The 25,171-nt window shown below is 36.9% G+C and overlaps 1 protein-coding gene across 2 annotated transcripts in view; it reads left to right on the top strand.

Moving 5' to 3' along the window:
* Nucleotides 1-5,954: 5,954 nt before the first annotated feature.
* Nucleotides 5,955-25,171, top strand: part of dpysl3 (dihydropyrimidinase like 3) — a 30,352-nt gene continuing 11,135 nt past the window's right edge. Inside the window, exons 1-11 of one of the 2 annotated variants that reach the window (XM_049466388.1) lie at nt 5,955-6,251; nt 14,720-14,808; nt 16,162-16,346; nt 18,967-19,131; nt 19,270-19,331; nt 19,458-19,538; nt 20,019-20,087; nt 20,778-20,898; nt 22,722-22,878; nt 23,573-23,714; nt 24,897-25,067. In XM_049466388.1, coding sequence (XP_049322345.1) covers nt 5,970-6,251; nt 14,720-14,808; nt 16,162-16,346; nt 18,967-19,131; nt 19,270-19,331; nt 19,458-19,538; nt 20,019-20,087; nt 20,778-20,898; nt 22,722-22,878; nt 23,573-23,714; nt 24,897-25,067 — 1,524 coding nt within the window. In that variant the 5' untranslated portion in view covers nt 5,955-5,969. Of the gene's footprint in view, nt 6,252-10,298; nt 10,424-14,719; nt 14,809-16,161; nt 16,347-18,966; nt 19,132-19,269; nt 19,332-19,457; nt 19,539-20,018; nt 20,088-20,777; nt 20,899-22,721; nt 22,879-23,572; nt 23,715-24,896; nt 25,068-25,171 lie in introns of those variants that run through there. The other variant, XM_049466387.1, reaches the window with a different exon arrangement.

Genomic DNA, 25,171 nt, shown 5'->3' with positions numbered 1-25,171 from the left:
TTCACATTAATTCTCTGTACTGTTTTGTTCTGTTATTTGATGTTGTTTGTTTGTACTGAGCGGGTCGACCCGAGTAGGATGGGTTCCTCGGACTGAGTCTTGGTTCCTTCCAAGGTTTCTTCCTCTTAAAGGGAGTTTTTTTTGCCACTGTGTCACCATAAAATCAGCATCTCTGTGGTGCTGCTCATAAGAGGCGTGGACCTGTTTTACCTTTAAAGTGGCTTTGTGACAACCTTTGTTGTAAAAAGCGCTATATAAATAAAATTGAATTGAATTGAAGTGTATTACCAGTTTTTTTTTGGGAGAATGTGGTCCCAGCTGCCTTGAGATCATTACTCAGCTCCTCCCGTGTAGTTCTTGGCTGATCAATGAGACTCCACGAGGTGATATCTTGCATGGAGCACCAGGCCTGGGTCGATTGACAGTGATGTTGTACTTCTTCCACTTCCAAATAATTGCATCAACAGTTGTCACCTTCTCATCCAGCGTCTTACGTATGGCTTTGTAGTCCATCCCAGCCTTGTGTAGGTCAACAATTTTGTCCCTGACATCTTTAGACAGCTCTTTAGTCTTGCCCATGGTAGAGATGACGGAGTGTCACTGAGACTGTTGGCAGGTGGTCTTTTACACAGATGACAATTTGGGACAGGTGTCTCTCATCCAGGTAACGACTTCACTGTGATTAGGGTGTGTCAGTGGTCTGTGAGAGCATTAGTCAATGTTTTACTAGGGGATCAAATACTTATTTCCCTCAATGAAATGCAAATTATTTTTTATTTCTCATTTCATGTGATTTTCTCCGTTTTTCTTTTGATATTCCATCTGGCACTGTTAAAATAAAGCTGGCATACAATTATGAGACGTTTGATTTATTTTTTTGTATTATTCAATGGGGATCAAATACTTATTTCCTCCACTGTATATCTGTATATCTGTTTCAGTGTGAAGCTGATTTAACACAGAACACTGAAACGCTGGAATGTGTTTATGGTAAGTGTGGATCTTTTTATCCAGGCGAGATTATTTGTGTTCTATCAGGTTGAGGTCAGGAACTCTTACACACCAAACTCTTTATAGCACTTGAGTTGTGTACATCTAAATACATCCCATAATTATACAGATTGTCCTTTTAAAATACAGTTCCAGTCAAAAGTTTAGACACCTCTTCTCATTCATTTAGATTTTTCACATTGAAAGTTTAATATTAAAGACTATATTAAAGCTGTACAGGAACTCATGCTGAATTATTTTTAATAATAAACCAGAATCTGTTTTCTACTTTAGTTTCTTCTAAATAAGTATCAGATGTATGTTTGAGTTCAGATCTGCAGACTCTTGGTGAGATTTTAATCTCAGTATCTTCATGAGGGAGAGTCACCTGGAATAGTTTTCTCAGTGTCTTGAAGGAAGGAGTTTCTGGAGGTGCTGAACAATAGCTGCTGCTTTTCCTTCACGCTGTGAAGCTCCAGCTCATCCCAATTAAATCACCTCAAATCACAATCTCAGTTCATCAGCTTTAGATCAGGGGATTAATGTGGAGGAAAAACACTTTTATACTCTTTACTACAGAATTACATATGAATTCTTGTACTGCTCTTAATTCACATTATCATGCTGCAATAGCAAACTTGCACTCTGGACTTCATGTTGCTGCTACCTGTCTACTCTCTCTATTTATTTTTATTTTTGGGTATTTATCTTTATCTATTTTCTATATTCTATTTTTATTGTTTTCTTTTTATTTTATTATCTTATTTTATCTACATATCTATTTTAATAACAGCTCTTGGGTGTAAACTGGATCGTGAGATCACAATTTAGTTCCACCTCATGAACCACATGTGATGCGAATCCCAATAAAATCTCTTTGAATCCTTGAATGTGTCCCGCAATCGTTTTCATCTCTTTAATATTAATTTACAATGTAGAAAATACATTAAATAAAGAAAAACTCTAAATGAGAAACTTTTGACTGGTGCTGTACACTGGGGTTAAACTCTGCAGTGCTGTTCAGTTCCTGACTAACCAAACCCAGAGCCGCTCATCTCATTACGGCTCTGTGTAAATGGATTAAGAGCAGTGATCATCGGAAGCAGCTGTCCAGAAACCATGACACCATATATATCCGCTCTGTTATAAACTCGTATCTCCCTGCCAGCTGATTGGTCATGCTCAGATCAGTACAGGACAATGCTAACGCTAACTGGAGCACTTTAGGCTTTTGTGTGTAGAAACTAGTAGTTAAACTCACTGGATCATTATCAGAATATTGTAAATGTTTTACTTTATAATTTAAACAAACAACTTTGACTATTTATTATATTAATAAAACTTCAGACTAAACAGAAAGCATATTTTTATCAATTTATTCACTTTATATTTTCACTTTTAGCTAAATCTTAAAATAAAACGGTGTGCGGTTACTGAGGCGGAGTTATCCCACTATGATAGGGTGGACATTACATTTTTGGACCCGTTTTTAAATAGGTTGATAATATTATAAAAATAGCTAAATTAATCATTTAAATGCATAAATAATTTTAAAAACAGTTTTAAAACATTTCGAAAATAAAATAAAAAATATGCTTGTTTTATTTTACCATTGGTAATAGTTATTCAACTTAACCCATCAGAAAAAAACTTAATCTAATGTTTATGTTTATTACACACAGTGCTTGTAGGTTAATATAAAAATTCTAATTTAAATATTCTGCTGTTTGGGAAATAAACTAATGATTTACTAATCTAATGATTTAATTAAACACAGTGAACAGCTGGAGAACATAAACACTATTAGACATATTTCCGATCTGTTTCATGATGCACAGAATTATCGTTATTCCTGCCCTCCAATTGGTAGATTATTATGGTAGAAGTTAGGAACCACAGGCTATTGCAATTCTAATAAATATGATAAACAGTTAATCTGGAACGGACTGCCAGACATGTAGCTTAAACCTAACATAAACATTACATATATATTTTGTTGCTAGCATACCTGCTGCTAAATTACACAGTATATACAAAACTTGCAGGTCTAATTTATCCAGTGTAAATGATCATTACTGCTGTCTTGTTTTATCTTTTCTTTCTCTTCTTTATTTTCTGGCTTCATGATTGATGAAGGTTCATATTTTGCTGGCTGCAGGAATGAGGAACCAGGCTGGTTTCCTTTAGTAACTAGTGGGAGCACATTAACCATTACAAAATTAATTTTTTATTCAATTTATAACCAGTCAGTTTCTGGGGGGCCCAGGCCGACTTGGGGCCCTAGGCAATTGATTGGTTTAATCTCACACCCCTCCTACAGTGTGTTTTCACGCCTTCCTCCTGCATCGTTTAAATATATATATACACCGCTGAGCGTGGGCTGGTCTCAAAATCTGAAAAAAAATCTGAATATTTCCAACAGATCAGGCTGTGTACTTTTCAGAGACGACTACCCACAGATAACTGCACAAACAAACACAAATATAAAAAATATAGACTAAATTCAAGTTAAAATACAAAAATAACTCTTGAGGAGTTCAGCACAGCTGTTAACTGAAAGCCTGAATTCCAGGTGATTCTACCTCATAAAACTGACTGAGAAAATCCAGCAGAGATGTTCAAAACTGATCATCTAAACAAGAGGAGATACTTTGAAGAATGTAAAATATAAAACATATTCTGGTTTGTTTAAGTTATTTGTTTAATAAATAATTCCATATGTTTAGTTTGGATGAGTTTAGTATTAATCTACAATACAGAACATTCTAAAATAATAAAAAACACTGAATTTAAGGTGCGTCCAAAATTTTGACTGGTGCTCTGCAGTGTAAGAGCTGAGCTGATAATATTGGAGTATTTAAGGCTGCAGGTTAAATAAAGCTGAAGAGACGAGTGATGTGAGGAGATGCTGAGCTGAGCAGATACTCGGCTCTGAATCAGCAGCACTGTGCTGACTGAGAGTCATCATCATCATCATCATCATCATCATCATCATCACCATCACAGGTACAGAGACATGGCCGGGTGATTCTTTATTAAATACACAACGTGACTGACTTCTGATTAATTCAGTATTTTCAGGTTCCCTGTTCACCCTGTCATCTTAAAATAACCCCGCCCCTTAAAGAAAGTAACCTTTGACATTAGCAGTGACATCACAACTTTCATACTAAAAAAGTCCAGAAAAAGAGCATATATATATATATATATATATACTGTACATATATACTGTAGACGTAAACAGCTTCTTTAGCTCCTTTAGTTACTAGCCTCTTTAGCTTCTTCAGCCTCATTAGCTACTTTAGCTTTTTTAGCCTCTTTAGCTCCTTTAGTTACTTTAGCTTCTTTAGCTACTTTAGCTTATTTAGCCTCTTTAGTTACTTTAGCTACTTTAGCCTCTTTAGCTTCTTTAGCTCCTTTAGTTACTTTAGCTCCTTTAGTTACTTTAGTTTATTTAGCCTCTTTAGGTCCTTTAGTTACTTTAGCTACTTTAGCCTCTTTAGCTTCTTTAGTTACTTTAGCTTCTTTAGCTCCTTTAGCTACTTTAGCTTCTTTAGCCTCTTTAGCTTCTTTAGCCCTTTAGCTTCTTTAGCTCTTTTAGTTACTTTAGTTTATTTAGCCTCTTTAGCTTCTTTAGTTACTTTAACTTCTTTAGCTTCTTTAGCTCCAGTTACTTTAGATTATTTAGCTACTTTAGTTACTTTAGTTTCTTTAGCCTCTTTAGCTTCTTTAGGTACTTTAGTTGCTTTAGATTATTTAGCTACTTTAGTTACTTTAGTTTCTTTAGCCTCTTTAGCTTCTTTAGGTACTTTAGATTCTTTATCTACTTTAGCTACTTTAGCTTTTTTAGTCTCTTTAGCTCCTTTAGCTTCTTTAGCTTCTACTGAACTTTGCCAGAGAGCTAACCGCTAGCTACCCAGCTCAGTCAACTGCTGATTGAGCACACACAAATCTTATGTGATTATAATTATGTAGATAAAAATCTGAATATTATAATTTTACAGCCTGGACTTTAGCTACTAGTTTAACTGTTGAAATTATCTTAACAACTAGCTAATTAACTGAAGTAACATTAAAACCTACTGGTATATATATATCTATGCTAGCAAGTTAATAATAATAAATAAATAATAGTAATAAAGCCTAATATTATTATCTCAAATATAAATTAAACTGACGCTACATTTAGGCTTATTGTACCACAGAGGTTCATCTACCTCAGAGAGAAATAATAAAGGAGGGGAATGTGTTTATTCACGAAAAAGGGCTTTGTCTATAAAGCAAGAATACAGGACAGTTTCCTTTATTAATAACTGAAACTCATACTGTAAAATAACACTTTTTTTTTTACAGTGCAGCAGTGGTTTCTGCCTTGGAACACCCCCCCCCCCCCTCGATATTATTATTATAAATAAGAAGACACTAATAATAATAATAGTAATAATAATAATAATAATAATAATAATAATTATATAGAAATAGTAATAGTAATACTTTATAATAGTAATAATATATAAAACAGTAACAATATTAATATTAATAATAATAATAATAATAATAATAATAATAATACTTGTTGCTGCTTTTTGAGATATTTTATCTGCTTCATGTTGTCAGACAGGTTCTATTGAAGTTATTTCTTAATTCTACAGGTAATCAGGCCTGGTTGTGGTTAGTAGTGAAATTGAACTAAGATTTCCAAAAGTGTGATTAATCACAGTTAATTCACAGGGGCAGGTTGGTTTGTATAGATTTTTGTATAGATATTTTGAAAAATGTAAACAGTAGAATCAGTAACTTAGGGGGTAAATACTGTTTCAGGGCTCTGTGTGTATGTGGTGGTTATTATGATATGGCATCGATGTGTGTGTGTGTGCGTGTGTGTGGTGTGTGTGTGTGTGTGTGTTTGATGGGGGTGGGGGTGGTTCTGGTTCGGACGGTCAGTGGTACCGGTATCAGTCCGCAGCGCGAGCAGCATCATGTCGGCGGAGGAGGAGCTGCCGGTGTACCTCGCGCGGCGGCCGGGCAGCGCGGAGCCGGTGTCCCGCCGGAAGCACGGCGGGCTGTTCTGCCGCGTGGAAGGAGCGCACGAGAGCAAGACTATCGACTTCCGCGCGCTGAGCGTCGGACAGCGGGGCGCGAGACCGGAGCCGGCGCGCGGGGACACGCGCTTACCGAGCAGCGAGCAGGAGCTCAAAACCCAGGAGAAGATCAAAGCAGACGGAGAGCACGAGCTTCACCGTAACCCTCCGGAGGAACCGGTGAGTACGGAGCTCGCGCACAGTGAAGTGATCTATCAGACTATGAAGGAACACATAAGGAATCATGTAGAAACTTAAAAACAGTGTTAAACAAACCAAAATAAACAAACCTAAAATGAAGTATTTAGATACTCTTATCTGGGGAGCTGTTTGTTAACTTGTGGTTTCTAAGGCTGGTAATTTTGATAAACTTATCCTGTACAACAGAGGAAACTCTCGCTCTTCTATCCTTTCCTGGGGTGGTCCTGATGAGGGCCATCATAACGAGTTTTATGGTCTGTGTGGTGACTGTACTTAAGGATACTTTCAAAGTTCCTGAAATTCTTCTTTTCGAATTGATTGACCTTCACTTTCAAATATTTTTCTTTATTTAGTTGAGTAGTTGCTGCTTCTCATAATCTGGATTAGAACATTACTCAAATATTCCCTATTCACTGTATACCTGTAACTCTACCTCTTCACTACTTTACTTTAACTGATGCTCTCAAACACATTAAGAGACAAGAAATTCAAGTAATTAACTCTTGATGAGTTCAGCACAGCTGTTAACTGAAAGCCTGAATTCCAGGAGACTCTCCCTCATAAAACTGACTGAGAAAATCCAGCAGAGATGTTCAAAACTCATCATCTAAACAAGAGGAGCTTTTATAAATTAAGCTCTTACAATCGCCTACAAGGTGATGACAGAACAGGCTCCTTCCTACTTGCATTCACTTCTGAAGGCTTACGCTACCTCCCGGCCGCTGCGCTCCTCCAATGAACGTCGCCTCGCTTTACCAAACAAACATTCACACAAAGCAATCCAGACTGTTCTCATACAGAGTTCCCCAATGGTGGAACAAACTACCTTCCACTACCAGATCAGGAGAATCTCTCACTATCTTTAATAAACTCCTGAAGACAGAGCTCTTCAAAGAGCACTTACTCTCCTAACACCTCTAACTAACTACCTTCTACTACCAGATCAGGAGAATCTCTCACTATCTTTAATAAACTCCTGAAGACAGAGCTCTTCAAAGAGCACTTACTCTCCTAACACCTCTAACTAACTACCTTCTACTACCAGATCAGGAGAATCTCTCACTATCTTTAATAAACTCCTGAAGACAGAGCTCTTCAAAGAGCACTTACTCTCTTAACACGTCTAACAAACTGACTACTACTAACCTCATTTCCTTCTTCCCCTCCTTCACTTCTCTATCCTATTATTTCCCTTCGACCTCCTTTAAGCCCTATCTATAAAATGTTTTACCTTTAACTTCTATTAATTTTGTACTTGACTATTGTAAGTCACTTTGTAATGTAATGTAATGTAATGTATAAATAATGTAAAATATTCTGGTTTGTATGTATTTCTTCATAGTTTGGGTGACTTTAGTAATGATCTACAATACAGAACATTTAAAATATTACATATATTAATAATATTAAACATTAAAATATTGAAAAAAACACTGAGTTAAAGGTGTGTCCATACTATTGACTGGTACTGTATATGTGGATTGTGATGGTGTTAAAATGACAATGATATTGTTTATTGCAATAATTTATGTGGCTAATAAACCTTCCAAACAAATGTAGTTATTGTTAGACCTGTTTGAGATAGAAAGGTCTGTTTAACTTTAAAGAGCTACAGATTCAGATTTGTTAGCTGATGTTTGTCACACTCTCCTCGTTATCAGATAATACTGACCTTCTGTGCTGATTGGATTTAGACTGGCTGAGCTGCAGCTGGCCTTTAAACAGCCTGAATGAGTTTATTAAATTTCACAAATAAGCACATTTCTCCCTTACATTCTTTTAACTGATTTCCCCTCAAAACAACCTGTCATGATAACAGAAAATAAACACGTTATATTTGTATTGCTTTTAAAAAAACACACCTTAAAATATTTATTAAAATCTAAGCAGCAGATACACCAACAAAGCACAGTTACCTCAGCAGAGCTATTCTAATTATGAATGTACCTCAGTAGTACTATTCTATTTATACATTTAACTTAGTAGTGCTATTCTAATTATACTTTTACCTTATAGTGATATTCTCAATATTGCAGTGCTATTTCAATATTTTGTTTACTTCAGTGCAGTTGAAGCCACATGTTAGTGAAATGTACACAAAGAAAGGCGGGCCGTGTTTTGGTAATTGTTAGTTGAATGAACGTTACTATTCCAGCCCTATACAGCTTGTGTCTTTCAGCTGAAAACAACCAGCAACTCACTGCACCTTCCTCAGTTTTGGTTGTGTTCTGTACAGTGTAGTTTACCTGGTTGAATTACTTGATTGCTTTACTGTTTGATATTTATTTGGTTCTGATAAAAGGTTTATTCCATTTGTTCTGATCTGAGTAGATTTTGGGAAAGAAATAATTTATATAACCTCCACAAGTTCTTCAGTTACTAAATGCTCACTAAAAAGCATATTTTTCATTCATTTAATAATGTTAGCTGTTAATGTTTTAACTTTATGTGCTTTTAAAAATAACAGTATTTTTTTGGTTGTGCTACCTTAATATTTACTCTAAGTAATTTATATTAACAAATTATATGAAATTTTGTCTGATAAAGAGAAAATATTTAAACCAAGCCCTTTTCAATGTTTTTGTATTTTTTTGTTGTACAGATCAGCTTAAAATGCCAAAAATGACATGAAATAGATAGTTTACAAAACAGATCTATATAAGTGGAATACATGAATTGAATGTTTTGGCTGGCAGTTATAAAGAAACTTACCTGGAAATGAATAGTAAGAAAATAAGGAAGAATATATGTAAGTTTTACAGAGGTATAAATATGTAGGAAGAGGATTTTTACTGTTCCAGTGCAGTGGGCGGGACTAAGCTGTTTATTTATTGGCTGATAAACGACGGAGAATTATGTACTAAGATGAGCTTTGGCTGTCAATAATGATCAATAATGCACTGATGGATTTGATGTGAGGAGAGCTGGAGCGTCTGGGGGAGGTTTGTAGCACACTCTAGTGGAGTAAAGAAGAACCATCACTTATAACAGAGATTTAAATGCATTTAATGCACAAAATTAATCGCAAAATGTAGCGTACAGACGACGTGCGATAGAATTCTCAGTGTATATCACAGTGCAGTGGTGTGTCAGACGCCCTCAGAGAAAAACAGACAGAGGTGGTTCATTGTTTCCCTAATCTGTTCACTATACAGTAAATGTTTCACAGTGAATAAGTGAACCATTTCTAACACAGCACAGGTCTTTTTTGAGAGCGAGTTTAATTATGATGTTTTAATGGTCTTTGGGGCAACTGCACGTAAGGATACTTGCAAAGTTCTTGTTTTTTTTTCACGTTTTTTTGTGCTATCAGAAATTCTATATTAGAGAGAAGAATAGAATAGAATCTCTCTCGGGTTTGTTTTGAGTCCCGTATGAATTGGTACATATGAAGCAAATGAACAAAATCTGAGATTATAAATGTTTAATAATGTTTTTTTCTAAAATGGTACAGATTTCTCAACACAGAACATTTATCACGTTTCTCCCTCACTGTGCTGCACCTCCTTTCCAGCAAATGATACACCTTAAATTCTGTGTTTTTTCATTGTTTTAAAATGTTCTAAATTGTAGAAACACTATATTTTAGATTCTTCAAAGTATCTCCTCTTGTTTAGATGATCAGTTTTGAACATCTCTGCTGGATTTTCTCAGTCAGTTTTATGAGGTAGACTCACCTGGAATTCAGGCTTTCAGTTAACAGCTGTGCTGAACTCATCAAGAGTTAATTACTTGAATTTCTTGTCTCTTAATGTGTTTGAGAGCATCAGTTAAAGTAAAGTAGTGAAGAGGTAGAATAGCCCTGTGTTAGTAATGAGTGAAGCATTTTTAAATGGGGGTCAGTCAGTATTATTCTGTGTAAATCTGTGTAAAAATAAACTCTTTTTTGTTGAATAAATAATTCCATATGTTTATATTCAAAGTGTAGATGACTTTAGTATTGATGTACATATTAGAACAGTTATAAATCGCGGAGCGCCCTCTGCTGGAGGGGAGGTGCGGCGCAGTGAGGGAGGAGCCCGCAGCTCGAGCTCTGCCGCACGCGCTGCTCCGCTATAACTGATCCCATCAGCCGCAGATCCTCCATCTCCCGGAGCTTCAGCACCAGAACCATGTCTCTCCAGGGCAAGAAAAACATCCCCAAGATCACAGTAAGCGCTGCGGAGGGTCCTGGGGGACCGGAGGGTCCGGGGCTCGATTTTATCCGACTTTATCCGGTTTTATTCGGTGATTCTCTGGATTTTTCAGGGCTTTGTTAGCGGATGAAATGCGCTGCAGAACGGCGAGGGGCGTTTCCTTTACCAGCGTTTCTACTTATTATTATTATTATTATTATTATTATTATTATTATTATATGGGTGGGAGTGGGGGGTGCTCAGTTCATGGATTTGGTATTTTGCTTATTTTTGCTTGTATTTTGCAGCGTTTATTTTTGATGTTTTCTTTTAGATCAGGTGAAATTAGGAGATCTAGGCTTTTGTATTTGTTACTGTAGCTACAGATAAAAACAGTGCGCGCTTTGAAGAGCAGGGCCTTTACCCAGCCCGGCCCGCTCTGTACTGCAGCAGCAAAACCACGCCCCTAAAATCAGGGCGGGTCAAAAACAGACAGAAAGAAAGAAAAACCGAATAAACTCGCGAGATTTTAACCCCAATAATTAAGATCTGCGGTATATTATATTATAAAGAGAACAGAGGAGTTCACTGTGAGCTGGGATCTGTGTAAATGTGATGAATGTGATGAATGTGATGGGGCTTCTTTGTCCTGTCTGGTCCTGCAGATGATCCTTAGTCTGGGCAGATTATTAGCCTGCGAAGAACGTTAAATTAATGTTGATAGTGAAAACAACCTTTATTTAACATAAGTATCAGTGAAATGTAATGAATTGAGTTTATTAATCGTTAAGGTCTGAAGGATGTGAGTATATGACCAGTATAGTCATTCACACCAGTAGTAAAATACAATTCTGACATTGAATTAACGTTTATTTTTTACTTTCTACTCCTTACATTTTAAAAATAGCCTTGTTACTCCTATCTCTTCTCATTCAGTGTGTTTCATTATTTTTATGATTTTTTAAATTATACATTTAATATTAAAGCTCTACACATGCTGAATTATTTTTAATAATAAACCAGAATCTGATTATTTTCTACTTTAGATTGTTGTAAATAAATATCAGATGTATGTTTGAGTTCAGATCTGCAGACTCTTGGTATTTTAATCTCAGTATCTTCATGAGGGAGAATCACCTGGAATAGTTTTCTCAGCGTCTTGAAGGAAGGAGTTTCTGGAGGTGCTGAACAATAGCTGCTGCTCCAGCTCATCCCAATTAAATCACCTCAAATCACCATCTCAGTTCATCAGCTTTAGATCAGGAGATTAATGTGGAGGAAAAACACTTTTATACTCTTTACTACAGAATTACAGATGAGTCCTGCAATCGCTTTCATCTCTTTAATATTTATCTACAGTGTAGGAAATACATTAAATACAGAAATAATGAAAAACACTGAATGGGAAGAGGTGTCCAAACTTTTGAATGGTACTGTACATTAGGGCTGTTTATTTGCAGAAAGGTGCTGATATGATGTGAATCACGATACAGTAGTTAGGATTTAGTATATTGCAATACAATATACTGCATTTTTAAGTGACATTTTAGGAAATATTACAGTAGAAACACATCATCCTGTGTACACACACACATATATATATGTATGTATATATGTATATATATTTATATATATATTTATATATATATTATATATATACAGAAGTGTTAGTTATTATACAAAAATATAAAATATTAGAGGAATCATGGGTCCACAGTGCATAAATCCTACAGTGACCAGAAATATTAGACATAGACTGACAGTAAATAATTGATGATATTGCAGGAAATAGAAAACTACAGTCTACTGAGAGCAGCGTCTGTTATACAGAAATATTCTGTAATGTAATTTATTTGGTAATAATGTTCTTTACACAGTTATTACTCTGTAGTCGAGTCGTCTGCAGAAGACGTTGGTTTCTGAGACCCGTCCCATTCTGCTTTCCTGTTTGCTGTTTTTTCTTTAATGTGGAAAACAGGCCCTGTGCAGAACTGTTCCCCTGAGAACCAGTTACTGTTTATACTCCCTGCATTACATAAACTACTCACTAGGCCTGTCACCATCATTACATTATTGACGTATCATACAATGTGGGTCCTATATCATTGATCTGTAGAACCGTGCAGCATTTAGATTAATTTAGGGTCTTTGCTATCGTAACGATGGGAAAAGTCCACCTTGTGCGGCTCGAGAGGAGCAAAAGTCATGTACTAGTTCCCTTAAATAATCATGGGTGTAACATGAAATAAACCAATCAGAGTGTCTCTTGCTCATCATTCCTTTAAGAGTCAGGTGCGCTCTGACTTTTTTAACGGTGCAGCTACCTGGATGCTTCTCAGGTCCAGGTCCAGTCCCGTGTTCAGTCCTGGGTCCAGGGACAGTCCTGGGTCCGGGTCCAGGTCCAGTCCCGGGTCCGGGACAGTCCTGGGTCCAGTGCCGGGTCCAGTCTGCAGCAGTGTATGGTTGTGTCCGTGGTCTGTAGGAATGCAGCTGTGGTGTTATTTCATGTTGTAAAGGTGGAGTTCTGGGTCAGTAGAAAGCGCTGGTTCTGCAGACCGAGGCAGAGTGTTAGACAGGGACGGGCTGCCAGTAGTGAGCTGAAGTGACAGTGCCAGCGCTAATTACCGTAACTGTCGCTGGATTAGCTGCTCTGCTGTTTCAGTGCAGACAGATGTGGGCTGTGGAGAAGATGCATTTTCGTTTTTGTATGTAGCTGTCGTGTGTCTTGCAGCCTCAGCACGATTTGGTCAGTTCGTATTCAGTTTCACATTTGGGTTCAGACCAAAACAACAATACTGAGACCTGCGAGAGGAGTCCGGTTCCAAACCAGCTCAACCTCGGTTCTACTAGTGATGAGAATGTGATCCGACCTTACTATTGACTAAAATACGTGCTAGTCCATCACACAGAACATTCCTGTATTTACTTTAGTAACCCCGCCCTACACAGTTCTGACCAATAAGAGAAGTGTAGTTTATTGTGGTACATTTTATTACCCAACCAATTCACGCCAACTCAAACAACACATTCAAACCAACCCAACCAATTAATGCCAACTCAAAACAAATCAAGCCAACCAAAACAAACCAACTCAAACCAAACCAACACAACACAACCAAACCAATTCAAACCAAACCAACCCCATCAAAACAAACCAAACACAACCAAAGCCAAAAAAATTCAACTGAAACTACACAAACCCAACACAAGCAAACCCATCCAAACCAAACCCAAAGAAACCAAAACAAACCCACTCAAAACCAACATTACCAAACACATCCCAACTCAACCAAACACAAACAAACCAAACCACCTCAAACCAACTTAACCAAACCACACCAATTTAAACCCAACACAACAACCAAACCAACTCAAACCAAACCACCTCAAACCAACCCAACGAAAACACACCAATTCAAACCCAACACAACAACCAAACCAACTCAAACCAAAACCACCTTAAACCAACCCAACCAAAACACACCAATTCAAACCCAACACAACAACCAAACCAACTCAAACCAAACCACCTCAAACCAACCCAACCAAAACACATCAATTCAAACCCAACACAACAACCAAACCCATCACAATCAAACTCAAACTAACCAAACCTGGGTGTGGACTCTGTCGTGTATTTTTTTTGTGTGTTTTTGTTTTTTGTTGTTGTTATTTGTGTGCTGTTGGACAAATGAATTTCCCCATTGGGGATTAATAAAGTATCTATCTATCTATCTATCTATCTATCTATCTATCTATCTATCTATCTATCTATCTATCTATCTATCTATCAAACCCAACCAAACCACACCAACTTAAATTCAACATAACCAAACCAAACCCAAACAAACCAAACCAACTCAAACCAAAATACACCAACTCAAAACACACCAACCCAAGATTTAATGGACTACAGGTGGATGGTTGTTTCCGGTTGAGAGTATGCTGTGCATGTAAAGCTTCCATGGGTGTCTAGAAATGCGCTATATTAGTGTAACATTATTTATTTATTCATTGATATGAAAAGACCTCTTGTATTGAAAATTGTATTGTATCAGTAGTTGTGAATCGAAAACGCAACAGAAATAATCTGATCAGCCGAAAAACAAATGTGAAATTTCTGCTCCTGCAGCTGTTAGATGTTTTTCTACTGAAAGAATACTGGAAAAGTTCCCAAACACTGAACCATGAAAATGATGATGTTATTGGTTCACAAACATTCTCTCCCTCTCTCCCTCTCTCCTTCTCCCTCTCTCCCTCCCTCTCTCTCTCTCTCCCTCCCTCCCTCTCTCTCTCTCTCCCTCCCTCCCTCTCTCTCTCTCTCTCTCTCAGAGTGAGCGGTTGCTGGTTAAAGGGGGCCGGATTGTGAATGATGATCAGTCGTTCTGTGCTGATCTCTACATGGAGGACGGTGTGATAAAGTAAGTTGGACAGTAGAAGCTCAGTGAGGTTCTGCAGGCGGGAGAATGATCTCACTGTTGGACCCAGATCTCAGTTTTGGCTTTTGTCCCATTTTCAGCATTCTCCCATTTGGCCAATCTCCAGACACAGCAGAAGCATTCTTTGTTCCTATTGGCTGATCGGTGTTCTGGCTCCCGGCCACACACTCCATTTCTCTCGGCTGAACTGATCTGCTCGCCGCTTTGTCTCAGAGATTTACAGCAGCTGGAGTTACAGGAAAAAACCCTGCAGTTACAATTTATTTATCCATAACATTATGACCACCTCCTGTTATCCGTCTCATCTGTTTCACCGATCAGTAGATAAACAGATCACCCTGTTCCTCTATATACTTCAATACTCAGGACCCACAGGTTGGAAAACCACCACAGAGCAGATATTATTATTATTATTATTATTATTATATTTTTTTTCTGGTGAAGGAACCAGATTTTGGAGGGCAAACAGAAACACCTGTACTCTTTTCTGCTTTCTCTACATCTATTAACCAGTTTATCATAAGCTAAGTACGGTTATTGCTGCAGAATGTGTTTATACATAAAATATTTTGCATTTAAGAGACATTAGATCAGTAGGTCCTAGATATGCTCATCGCTATTTCAAGGATTCAAGGAGATTTTATTGTCATTCACATCACATGTGGTACATGGGGTGGAACGAAATTGTGATCTCATGATCCAGTTTTACACCCAATAAAAAAAATAGAATATACAAAATAGATAGATAAATATCCCAAAAGAATAAAAAATAAATAGAGAGTAGAAGGTTCAGCAACATGAAGTCCAGAGTGCAAGTGTGCTATAGCAGCATGATAATGTGAATTAGAGCAGTGGAGATAAAGTGTCTCAGTGCAAGTAAAGGGACCATGTTGGTAAACAGTAAACAGTAATTGTCCTTGGTGTCAGTGCAGTGTGTTGTTAAGTGGAGTTTAAGAGTCTTACAGCTTCCGGAATGAAGCTGTTTCTGAGTCTTGTTGTTTTGCACTTGATGCTCCGCAGCCTCCGTCCTGAGGGGAGTGGGACAAAAAGTGCGTGTGCTGGGTGGGTGGGATCCTTCCTGATGCAGGTGGCCCTTTTCCTGCACCTGGAGGTGTAAATGTCTGTGGTGCTGGGGAAGCTAACTCCAACAATCCTCTGTGCAGCCTTCACCACCCTCTGCAGTGCTTTCCTGCTTTTCTTTTACACCCCACCAACATTCTGTTTTCACTCCTTCCCCCTGCAGTGTTTAAATAGCAAAAGGTACTTTTCCCGTTGTTGCAATAGCGAAGACGTTCTGCCGGTGTGAGAGTAATGAATGCCGTTTTCCCTCTGAAGGCAGATCGGAGATAATCTGATCGTGCCGGGAGGCGTGAAGACGGTGGAGGCGGAGGGGAAGATGGTGATTCCGGGGGGGATCGATATTCACACCCACTTTCAGATGCCGTACCGCGGAACCGTCACCGCCGACGACTTCGCCCAGGGAACCAAAGCAGCTCTCGCCGGGGGAACCACCATGATCGGTACGAACACACACATATACACTATAAATACACATATACACACACATACACTATACATACACATATACACTATAAATACACACACACACACACACACTATACACTATAAATACACACATACACTATACATACACACATACACTATACATACACATATACACTATAAATATACATATACACTATAAATACACACACACACACACACACTATACACTATAAATACACACATACACTATACATACACACATACACTATACATACACATATACACTATAAATATACATATACACTATAAATACACATACACACACATACACTATACATACACATATACACTATAAATACACACACACACACACACACACTATACACTATAAATACACACATACACTATACATACACACATACACTATACATACACATATACACTATAAATATACATATACACTATAAATACACATACACACACACATACACTATACATACACATATACACTATAAATACACACACACACACACACTATACACTATAAATACACATATACACACACATACACTATACATACACATATACACTATAAATACACACACACACACACTATACACTATAAATACACACACACACACACACACTATACACTATAAATACACACATACACTATACATACACACATACACTATACATACACATATACACTATAAATATACATATACACTATAAATACACATACACACACACATACACTATACATACACATATACACTATAAATACACACACACACACACACTATACACTATAAATACACATATACACACACATACACTATACATACACATATACACTATAAATACACACACACACACACTATACACTATAAATACACATATACACACACATACACTATACATACACATATACACTATAAATACACATATACACACATATACACTATAAATACACACACACACACACACTATACATACACATATACACTATAAATACACACACATACACTATACATACACATATACACTATAAATACACATATACACACACATACACTATACATACACATATACACTATAAATACACACACACACACTATACATACACATATACACTATAAATACACATATACACACATATACACTATAAATACACATATACACTATAAATACACATATACACACACATATACACTATAAATACACACACACACACTATACATACACATATACACACATATACACTATAAATACACATATACACTATAAATACACACACACTATACATACACATATACACTATAAATACACATATACACACATATACACTATAAATACACACACACACACACACTATACATACACATATACACTATAAATACACACACATACACTATACATACACATATACACTATAAATACACATATACACACACATACACTATACATACACATATACACTATAAATACACATATACACACACATATACACTATAAATACACATATACACACATATACACTATAAATACACACACACACACACACACTATACATACACATATACACTATAAATACACACACACACTATACATACACATATACACTATACACACACACATATACACTATACACACACATACACTATACATAAACATATACACTATACACACACACACACATATACACTATAAATACACACACATACACTATACATACACATATACACTATACACACACACACATACACTATACATACACATATACACTATACACACACACATATACACTATACACACACATACACTATACATAAACATATACACTGTACACACCCACATACACACTATAAATACACACACAGACACACACATATACGCTATACACACACAGACACACACATATACGCTATACACACACATATACACTATACATACACATATACACTATACACACACACACATATACACTATACGTACACATATACGCTATACACACACACATATACACTATACGCACACACACATACACTATACATAAACATATACACTATACACACACACACATATATACACTATACACACACATATACACTATACACACCCACATACACACTATAAATACACACACACACACACATACACTATACACACACACACACACACATATACACTATACACACACACATATGCACTATACACATACACTATACTTACACATATACACTATACACACACACACACATACACTATACGTACACATATACGCTATACACATACACATATACACTATACACACACACACACATACACTATACATAAACATATACACTATACACACACATATACACTATACACACCCACATACACACTATAAACACACACACATATACACTATACACTGACATATACACTATACATACACACACACATACACTATACACACACACACACATACACTATACACACACACACATATATACACTATACATACACACACACACACATATACACTATACACACACACTATTCAATAAAAGTGATTAATTGTAAATAATCACAGACTAAACTGGACAGATGAAGGACTGGTTTCACTGGTTTGTCTCCTGTCTCCAGTGGATCATGTGATCCCAGAACCCGGCAGCAGTCTGGTGGAGGCGTTTGAGGTGTGGAAGAACTGGGCGGAGGAGAAGTGCTGCTGTGATTATGCTCTGCACGTGGACGTCACGCACTGGAACGACAGCGTGAAGCAGGAGGTGGAGACTCTGCTGAAGGAGAAAGGTGAGATCTCAGATGATGGTTTGATTGTGAGAAGTTTTGTTTCGGCTGATTTTTAAAACTGTGTTCTGAAACTGAAGTCGCACAGGTTCTGCTTTTATGTAAAATATACTAATGTTAATTGTTCTGCTTTTCCTGCAGGAGTGAACTCGTTTCAGGTCTATATGGCCTTTAAAGATCTTTATCAGTTGAGCAACAGTGAGGTTCGTATGATGATGCAAAAACATTTCAGCCACAAAGAGAATTTCCATTACAATATCAGATTTACTGATCTGGAGTGATGGAGGGATGATGGAGAGGAGTCTGATGTCTGTCTGATGTTCCTGCAGCTGTATGAGATCTTCACCTTCCTCGGGGAGCTGGGAGGAATTGTTCAGGTTCATGCAGAAAATGGAGATATCATTGCTGAGGTCTGGAGATGCACATGTGTTACAAATATTGTAATAATTACCCAATAATAAATTGTGCCATGAAAAGAAAGATTTAAAACTAGGGTTAGTTTAATTCCTAAATCCTCTCAGTGTAAAGTTTTAATTTATTTTCTATTACTTTTAGTTTACTTACTTACTTTTTAGTTTTTGTTTCCCCCCTTTTTATTTGTGATTTTATTTGCTTATAATACTCAATTACAATAGTATTCCTGCTCATAGGTTTATATTTATTTACTTTGATTTTTATAGTTCCATGATTTGATTGATTGAGTGATTGAAAGAAGTGCATGTGACACTGTGTTCTCTAGAACATTAGATTTAGGATGAAACAGTGACTGTAGGGTTAATCTCCTGTTAAATGTACCATGTTGGATTAGCAAGATTTGATAAGAAATATAACATTAATTGTGAGGAATGAGATCTGTAGTGTGAGACTGGTGAGTTTGTGTAATTGTGCAGGAGCAGACGCGCATGCTGGCGATGGGCATCACTGGGCCAGAGGGGCACGTCCTCAGCCGACCAGAGGAGGTAAGCGTTTAATAAATAAATATAATATTAATAATAATGATAATAATAAAACAGAATGTATTTAATTATTACATTTAAGTATAATTAATAAATAAATCACATTTAATCACGTTCTTCATCAAACTATTTTAAACTGTACAGTTTAATTGAATGAATGAATGAACATCGGTCAATAACAGATGATGTAAATATAAATATAAAGATACTACTTTAGATTGTTGTAAATAAATATCAGATGTATGTTTGAGTTCAGATCTGCAGACTCTTGGTATTTTAATCTCAGTGTCTTCATGAGGGAGAGTCTCCTGGAATAGTTTTCTCAGCATCTTGAAGGAAGGAGTTTCTGGAGGTGCTGAACAATAGCTGCTGCTTTTCCTTCACGCTGTGAAGCTCCAGCTCCTCCCAATTAAATCACCTCAAATCACCAAATCAGTTCATCAGGTTTAGATCAGGAGATTAATGTGGAGGAAAAACACTTTTATACTCTTTACTACAGAATTATATATGAGTCCTGCAATCGCTTTCATCTCTTTAATATTAATCTACAATGTAGAAAAGACATTAAATAAAGAAATAAAGCATAAAATCACTGCATGAGGGGTGTCCAAACTTTTGACTGGTAGTGTATATACCGCTTATGAAAATGTTCGTGCTGTGTGTGTGTGTGTGTGTGTGTGTGTGTGTGTGTAGCTGGAAGCTGAGGCGGTGTTCAGAGCCGTCACTATTGCCAGTCAGACGAACTGTCCGCTCTATGTGACTCGTGTGATGAGTAAAAGTGCAGCGGACATCATTTCTCAGGCCAGGAAAAAAGGTATCAGTACTAAAAGCTCTCTGACACTACGTAAAAAACGCTTCACTATAATAGTGCATAAATACACAAGCAGTTTAGAAAAAAAACAGTTTTTTCTGTTACCACTCAGTACTAACCGGAAATGACAAGAAATCCATTCAATTTCAAGTTAGCAGAAAAGCCTGGGCTTTTAAGGAAAAAAATAACTTATACTAATACTAATAAACTGAGTATTTTCTGTAAAGGAATGTAGTGGTGGAACAGCACATTCACACTTTCACCATAATCACTAGAAAAAGACACAGAAACACAGAGAAAACTGCTACAGGACTGTTCATACAATTCATGTTTCTATCACACAAAATACATTCAATTAACATGTTTTAAACATGCTTACATTTTATTAATAAACTAAATTCCCCACTCAAACAATTCTTATTTACGATTGCTTAAATACAACCGAAATTAACTACCTCATGTTCTAAACCTTAAATACAGTATAAACTACTGCTTCTGCAACAAGAGCAGCTGTAAATCTATTATAACTAATACACAATTTTGAATTTACAGATGCTAAACCAACCACCTCTGGTTCTGGATCTTAGCATTAGACTTAACCAGGTTCTGCCAGTGATAATAATAATAATAATATTAATAATAATAATAATAATCCTGTAAAGTATAGATTTCTACTTCTTCTTGTTCTTCATTATTTGAAACCTCTGGAAAGAAATAGTTGTTCCAGGATAAGAGAGAGGGAGAGGAGTAAGAATGTGTGATGATGTTCAAATAAAAATAAGGATTATCTTTGTATTTGTATATTTAAGTTTTGCACATATGGAACTAAGGCATTTAGAATAACATTTGACAACAATGTCTTCTCCCTAGCATTTTATTTACTGAATGAACGGCCACAGACTATTTTTTGTCTAAATTTTAGTTCTATATGATAAATATCACTTAATTACTTGTAGACAACATGTTGCACACATTTGAAACTCAATTGTTTTAATTAAGATTTATATTTTAAAAAACGAACGCGATGCTGTTTCTGTAATGGCACTAGCTGTTATTAGTGGGTGCACAGTGATTGACTAGATGTAGCTCTGGAACAGAAAACATGCTTTAGAGTTTTGAAAGAATTAGTTGATGTGGATTCAGGTTTTTGTGTTGTGAAAACAAAATGTGCTTTTGTGCAGAAAACTGGGTTCATTGTATGAGCTGGGTGTGTTGCTGAGTTTAGAAAAAATGTCTAAAGTACTGGTAAATGCTTTTTGTAAAAAACTGTAGAAAATGATGACTTTTGAGAAAGTATGCATTTATAAATTTAAAAAACTCAAGCTGCTCTATTTTCTACCTAAATACTACAGAAATTTGCGATCAATTAAGCTGTTAAAATCAAATTAACTCATTAATGAAGAAAATCTTAAGAGCATAATTGGGCACTTTTTAGTTTTCTTTTCCCTTCAGAAAAAGAAAAATGAGTGATTTAAGATTATTTGATAAAGAGTTGTGGTTGTTTGGTTTCTGGAAACATTGTGTGCAAGTTTTGTGTTGATATCGATTCTGAAAGCCAAAAAATGGTTAATTTACATTTTACAAAGCAATTCCTTGTGTTTATACTTGATACTCATTAGATTTTTTTTTTTAAGAATTTATTTTATATTGACATGGCAATGTATTTTATATTTTTTGTTTGCGATTCATTATCTACACGTGGCGACAATATGGATATTTTTTTAAACATAGTAGCTCTAAACTACCTAAGCCCCGCCCCCAAATAAACTTATTAATGTTACTGCTTCATTTCTCCCATGTTGATGAAATTTGAACTTCCTCTGCAGGAAATGTGGTTTTTGGTGAGCCAATCACAGCCAGTCTGGGTACAGACGGGACTCACTACTGGAGCAAGAACTGGGCTAAGGCTGCTTCTTATGTGACGTCGCCTCCTCTCAGCCCCGACCCGACCACCCCGGACTACCTGAACACCCTGCTGGCCAGGTGAGAAGAAGCAGCTCGTCTGGAGGTTCAGCAGTTCTGAGTTCAGCTGAGCGAAGCTTCACCCAGGGGAATTACTAATCCTGCAATTAAGATAAATCCTGTTAAACAGAACCTAAATATCTGCCTAAATAAGTTAAAATTTCTATAAAGTTTTAATGAAAAAAGCAAAAATGTAAAAAATGTAACTGGATTTAAGAGGATTTTATTTGCTAAGACATACAGTGGTGTGAAAGTGTTTTCCCGCCTCTTTTTGCACATTTGTCACTTAAATGTTTCTGACAGGGATGTGCATTTCTCCCCAGACATTTTTGTTGTGTGTGTTTAGTATATAGTGTGTGTGTATAGTGTGTGTGTGTGTGTGTGTGTGTTAACACGTCTCTGCTGGTTGTGATAGTGGTGATCTGAACGTGACGGGCAGTATGTGTGTGTGTATAGTGTGTGTGTGTGTATAGTGTGTGTGTGTGTGTGTGTGTATAGTGTGTGTGTGTGTGTGTGTGTGTGTATAGTGTGTGTGTGTGTGTGTGTGTGTGTATAGTGTGTGTGTGTGTGTGTGTGTGTGTGTGTATAGTGTGTGGTGTGTGTGTGTGTGTGTATAGTGTGTGTGTGTGTGTGTGTGTGTGTATAGTGTGTGTGTGTGTATAGTGTGTGTGTGTGTATAGTGTGTGTGTTAACACGTCTCTGCTGGTTGTGATAGTGGTGATCTGAACGTGACGGGCAGTGCTCACTGCACCTTCAGCGTGGCTCAGAAAGCCATTGGGAAGGACGACTTCACTCAGATCCCTGAGGGCGTGAACGGAGTGGAGGAGCGGATGTCTCTGGTCTGGGATAAAGCTGTGGTGAGAATAGACTTTATTATCACTACTGCTGTCTATCACTACTGCTGTATATCATTACTGCTGTCTATCACTACTTCTGTATATCACTACTGCTGTCTATCACTACTGCTGTATATCACTACTGCTGTCTATCACTACTGCTGTCTATCACTACTGCTGTCTATCACTACTTCTGTATATCACTACTGCTGTCTATCACTACTGCTGTCTATCACTACTTCTGTATATCACTACTGCTGTCTATCACTACTGCTGTATATCACTACTGCTGTCTATCACTACTGCTGTCTATCACTACTGCTGTCTATCACTACTGCTGTATATCACTACTTCTGTATATCACTACTTCTGTATATCACTACTGCTGTCTATCACTACTGCTGTCTATCACTACTTCTGTATATCACTACTTCTGTATATCACTACTGCTGTATATCACTACTGCTGTCTATCACTACTGCTGTCTATCACTACTTCTGTATATCACTACTTCTGTATATCACTACTGCTGTATATCACTACTGCTGTATATCACTACTGCTGTATATCACTACTTCTGTATATCACTACTGCTGTATATCACTACTGCTGTATATCACTACTGCTGTCTATCACTACTTCTGTATATCACTACTGCTGTATATCACTACTGCTGTATATCACTACTGCTGTATATTACTACTGCTGTCTATCACTACTGCTGTATATCACTACTTCTGTATATCACTACTGCTGTATATCACTACTGCTGTCTATCACTACTTCTGTATATCACTACTGCTGTATATCACTACTGCTGTATATCACTACTGCTGTCTATCACTACTGCTGTCTATCACTACTGCTGTCTATCACTACTGCTGTATATCACTACTGCTGTCTATCACTACTTCTGTATATCACTACTGCTGTCTATCACTACTGCTGTCTATCACTACTTCTGTATATCACTACTTCTGTATATCACTACTGCTGTATATCACTACTGCTGTATATCACTACTGCTGTCTATCACTACTTCTGTATATCACTACTGCTGTATATCACTACTGCTGTATATCACTACTGCTGTATATCACTACTTCTGTATATCACTACTGCTGTCTATCACTACTGCTGTCTATCACTACTGCTGTTTTTAGATTAAAGATTATTAAAGGTAATTGTGTTTTTCTGGCTCAGGTTTCTGGTAAGATGGATGAGAACATGTTCGTGGCAGTGACGAGCACCAACGCAGCCAAGATCCTGAACCTGTACCCGCGTAAAGGCCGGGTCGCCGTGGGCTCTGATGCTGATCTGGTGATCTGGGATCCGGACCTGGTCAGAACCGTCACAGCGAAGACGCACAACTCGGTGAGACTTCAGGACGGAAATGTGTTGAATTCAGTATTATTTACATAATGTACCAAAACTCTTCACTCCTCCATTCAGATCACTGATCTCAGGAGTTCCTGAAT

This window comes from Astyanax mexicanus, chromosome 17, assembly GCF_023375975.1.
Source record: "Astyanax mexicanus isolate ESR-SI-001 chromosome 17, AstMex3_surface, whole genome shotgun sequence".
NCBI lineage: Eukaryota > Metazoa > Chordata > Actinopteri > Characiformes > Acestrorhamphidae > Astyanax > Astyanax mexicanus.
Note: the sequence above shows the minus strand (reverse complement) of the source record. Positions and strands in the feature narration are given on the sequence as shown.